We start from the raw sequence: 5,081 nt of genomic DNA, 5'->3' as shown, positions 1-5,081 counted from the left end.
ACATGACTGGGAAGAAGCCATCTGAAATCTTGCTTCACTTGCGTCGCTTGGCACCCGCTAGTGGATGCGAATCCGTTATACGAAACCTCTTCCTCACCGAGTTGCCTCCGTCGATTCGTCCGCTCATTTCGGTTTGGGAGGAGAATGATCTGGACAAGCTGACAAAGATTGCCGACAAGATGATCGAAAATAGTGCCATCGACTCCATGTGTGTTATGTCGACTCAACCCAATTCCGCTGAGCATATTAAGTAAGTAAGTAGCAAAAGTCTGAATTTGAAAGACGTTGCTGCTGCTTTGCACATTCTTACACAGAAGGTTGATAAGCTACAACACAACATCCCTAAAAAGCCCAAGGTTTCCCATGGCACGAACGTAGATGATAATGGCAACAAGGCATCCCTGTGTTACTACCACAGTACTTTTGGGGATCGCGCACGCAAGTAACGGCCAGACTGCCGATATTATCAGCAGTTAAACCAAAGATGCTACCGCTAACTCAGCTGGTAGGCGGTAGCATCTCAACGACCAGCGACAAATTATCTGTGAATCACGACCACCGACTGCACATCCAAGATAAAAAAACTAGTCGGATTTTTCTCATCGATTCCGGATCGGTGGGGTCAGTTATACCTTGCACTCTGTCTCAACGCAAACTAAGCGATGACAAACTGAAATTTTATGCCGCAAACCAGACTACCATTCGAACCTTCGGAAATCAGGACCTCGAACTCGACCTGGACCTGGATCGTTCGTTTAAATGGTCATTTGTCATCGCTGATGTACAAACCGCAATTATTGGCGCTGACTTCCTATCACAGTTCCATTTGCTTATTGACATCAAGAAACAACGTCTCACCAACGGCACAAGCATATCTCTAATCTCGCAGGATTTTGTTTCTCCAAATATAAACAAAACGCATCAAGGCAAGGACCGACACACCGATAACTGCACCCCCGACAACACGAACTCATCAGATTCACCTTCAGTTCGCCACTACATAACAACAACTGGAGTACCCGTAGCAGATCGACCCAGGCGCCTGATGGGTTAGAAACTGTCTGTAGCTAAGGAACAGATAAATCAACTAATCGACAACAAGATCTGTAGATACTCCAAAAGTCCATGGGCCAGCCCGTTGCACATGGAAGCGAAAGCTAGTGGTGGATGGCGCGCCTGCGGTGATTATCGCAAGCTCAATGCAATTACCGTTCCAGATCTTTACCCGATTCCCCACATTCATGATTTCGCTGACCGTCTATATGGCAAAAACGTTTTCACTACACTAGACCTCGAACGAGCATACTATCAAATACCGATGGCCCAAGAGGACATCGAAAAGACAGCAGTATGCACACCGTTTGGGCTAATTGAGTTTGTAAAAATGCCATTTGGACTTAAAAATGCGACACAAACGTTCCAGCGCTTCATGAATCAGATTTTCCAAGCGGTGGAATACGTGTTTTGCTATATTGATGACATTCTCATAATGTCCAACTCAATGGATGAGCACAGACAACACGTGGATAATGTGTTGCAAATCCTAAAATCGCATAAACTTTGCATCAACGAGAAGAAGTGCTGTTTCGCGCAACCTGAAGTGACATTGCTGAGCTACACAGTCAACGGCAACGGAATTAAGCCCACAGAGGATCGAGTGAAGTCAATTACTGAGTACACTCAGCCACAAATGATTTGCGAATTAGGTCGTTTTCTCGGTATATTTAACTATTACCGCCGCTGCATACCTCATGCCAAGCTCGATTAAAGCATTTGAAAAATGCAAGAATAGTATAGCTAACGCCGCAACCATCGCTCACCTCAGTCTTGACGGAGAACTAAGTCTCACGTGTGACGCTTCCGATACGGCCATTGGAGCTTGAACAAAACACGAAAGGGAATTGGGATCCTCTCGGTTTCTTCTCCAAAAAACTCAGTGTAACTGAAAGAAGGTACAGCACATATGATAGAGAGCTGTTATCGATTTACGAGGCTATAAAATACTTCAAGCACATGTTAGAGGCTAGGATCTTTGTGATCAAAACTGATCACAAGCCACTGTTATATGCCTTTAACCAGAAGCCAGAAAAAGCGTCGGAGAGACAACTGCGGCAGCTGGGTTTTATATCCCAACACTCCACTGCAATCGTGCACGTGAGTGGCACTGACAACGTAGTTGCCGATGCCCTCTCCAGGATTAACGCCATCACCATGCCGACGACTCTGGATACTAAAGCTGTTGAAACTGCTCAGGCAACGGACATCGAATTTCCTGACCATTTAAATGGAGACACGTCTTTAAACCTACAAGCAATTCCAGTTGACGAGGACATCATCCATTGCGACATGGCAACGGGAACGGCTCGACCATATATTCCTCAATCTTTGCGATTCCATGTATTTTCAAACGTACACGGACTGTCTCACCCAAGTGGCAGGTCAACTCTCAAGCAAATCTCTCGGAAGTACGTTTGGCCGTCAATGCGTAAGAACGTTCTGGAGTGGTCGAGGAATTGCCTTCCGTGCCAATGAGCCAAAATTCATAAGCACAACGCTCTGATTCCGGAAAAGATCACCGTCCCCGATGGCAGGTTTGATCACAAACATCTAGACATTGTTGTGATACCCTTGGTTGACGGATACAGATATTGTCTGACAATGATTGACCGTTTTTCCCGCTGGCCGGAGGCTGTGCCGCTGAAGGATATGTCTGCAGAGACCATATGTGAAGCAATATGGTCGCGATGGATATCGCGTTTTGGATGCCCATTGACTATTACAACCGATCAAGGTACTCAATTCAAGTCTGCACTCTTTAAGTCTCTGGCGAATATGCTGGGAAGCGAGCACATTCACACGACGCCATACCACCCCCAGTCAAATGACATGATCGAGCGTTGACACAGGTCCATGAAGGCCTCCTTGATGTGCCAATCGGATATACCATGGATCAAGCTGCTTCCCACCATCATACTCGGCCTCCGCACGTGCTTCAAGGAGGACATTAAGACATCAGCAGCAGAGATGCTATATGGGTGTACGTTACGTCTTCCCAACGAATACTTTTTCGAAGTGGATGTGCCGTCGGAACCACTCGACTTTGTTCAGTTCAGGAGAAGAATGCAGGTGGTGAAGCCAAATCCAGCTTCGCATCACATCAAGCGCAAACTCTTCCTGCTTAAGGATATTCACAATTGTTCTCATGTCTTGATGATGACTGATGCTGTAGGACCAGGACCATACCCGATTATATCCAAGTCATCAGACCGGGTATTCACTATCCGCATTAATGGAAAAGAGACAGCTATTTCAATCGACAGGCTCAAGCCAGCATTTATGGCGAATTCCGAGACCAGCTCTTCTGACGATCAGCTATCAAATCGCAGCCCCTCAGCAACACTGATCTTAAGGTCGTTCGCTGGTGTGGCAACACCGGCGACTCTGTCAAGCGGTCTGGCATCTTGATATCTGACTTCGACGCTAAGCACAATAAATGTAGTTAAAATAATAATTAATAAAGATTCATAATACGAACTCAAGCGTACATTGGCCAATGCGCCCAACCTTAGCGAGGAGTGGCGCCACCTGGTCCTGGAGTATGAGAGTTCCGCGCGCTCTTCGGAGCCGTCGTGAGAGAGGATTTCCGATCTCATTCCATAACGGAGTCCCGAAGCCAAGTCACCCACACCCCAAAGAAAAGAGAGCCGCCAGCAGCCCGAATCAGGCCATGCCCTTGAACCTAGTTCATAGAAGAAGAGAGCGATGGGGATCAGCGGCCCGGGAGCATTATACAGAGCAGCTAAGCAAAGAGGGGGTTCAGAGTGAAAATTTCCCGCAACGGAGGAGCGGTTTACAGAGAAAGTGTCGTGATTTTTTTGTTTTTGAAAGAAAAAGTGAGAGGGTTGAGGATGGAGAAGTGGCCATCACCCTTTAAAAAGATAAATAAATCGTGATTCCAGGGGATCAAGATCAAACACCAGGAACCTTAGAGCTGACCAGCGGGGCGGAAAGTAGACCCAAGAAGCATAAGAGTGAGTCCGCTCCAAAAGGGGAGTAAAGAAACCCCAAATTTATTCTTTTTGTTGGCAAATTCATAGGGAATAGGTCACAGCTCCGCCATCCTGGCTTGCTTTTTTGCTGGTCTCGAAGAAACTATCCTGGCCACGTAGTGCGGATCCCTCGCCCATTTAGGGAGAGAGAAGATATCATTTATTAACTTATTTACTCCCATTATTTATTTTTGTTAGACGTCTCCATTTATATGTATATGTTAATCCCCTAATTTAAGTCCGTCCATATCTATTTATATTATATATATATATATATATATTATATATATTTATATATTACCTATTTATCTATTTATTTATTAAACGCCCGTAATAATAAGATGAGGGGGGTATAAATAGGCAGGCTTAGGCTTACCATGTAAAAGTAGGAAATTAACGTGAAAATTATAAGTAAGAAAATGAATTGCTAATCGTTTCGTATGGCGGGAAAAGGAGCCACAGCAACGGGAGGGTAAGGCTGCTGCACATGGCAGGCAGATCCAGAACGTTGTGATTCGGATCTCAGGTAGGGTGGGTACGTCGGTGGTAAAAACATCAACACCTCGACCTGGTCCACGTCTGTGTTGAAGGAAGTTACTGTAATATTGTTTGTCGAGTAGAGTCCATTTGCAGTTTTTTTTGTCGGTTATTTTTGTTGTTTCAATTTGTTCGAGATGTCCAATTAGTTGGTATGTTGTGCGACCCGAGGGCTTGGGATGACTGGCTAGCCGGCCTTGCCCCGAAGAAAACAAAGGTTCGTAACAATTTTCCAGCCCTTCCGCAACAGAAATAAAGAATCGGCTCACTTGCGTGTGGGAAATAAAAAATATTTACCTAAATATGTGAATAGTTTACATATTATTTCAAAAGGCAAAAAAAAACTATATAATGAGATGTCAAATTAACAATGTTACTATTCTTAAAATTTTTTTTTTTTTTGGGATTTAAGTTACCAAACTACCCGTGAGTAGCGTGGGATTATTTGGCCGCCCGCCTTTTGAAGGTGGAAATTGCCAAGTCAAAGAATAGAAG

At 44.9% G+C, this 5,081-nt stretch overlaps 1 protein-coding gene across 1 annotated transcript; it reads left to right on the top strand.

Annotated features, from left to right (window-relative positions):
• The first annotated feature begins 484 nt into the window (after positions 1–484).
• LOC6602543 lies at positions 485–1,054 on the top strand. Its single transcript, XM_002027536.1, has one exon. It carries the CDS (start codon positions 485–487, stop codon positions 1,052–1,054), a length of 570 nt encoding a protein of 189 aa, XP_002027572.1.
• The last annotated feature ends 4,027 nt before the right edge of the window (positions 1,055–5,081 follow it).

This window comes from Drosophila persimilis, unplaced genomic scaffold (assembly GCF_003286085.1).
Source record: "Drosophila persimilis strain 14011-0111.01,24,50 unplaced genomic scaffold, DperRS2 tig00000652-arrow-arrow-pilon, whole genome shotgun sequence".
In the NCBI taxonomy this organism is placed as follows: Eukaryota; Metazoa; Arthropoda; class Insecta; order Diptera; family Drosophilidae; genus Drosophila; species Drosophila persimilis.
The sequence above is the reverse complement of the archived record's forward strand: the minus strand, read 5'-3'. Positions and strand labels throughout refer to the sequence as shown.

Excerpts from the sequence above, each read along its gene's own strand:
- LOC6602543 (XM_002027536.1), top strand. The coding sequence starts at position 485 with ATGCTACCGCTAACTCAGCTGGTAGGCGGTAGCATCTCAACGACCAGC.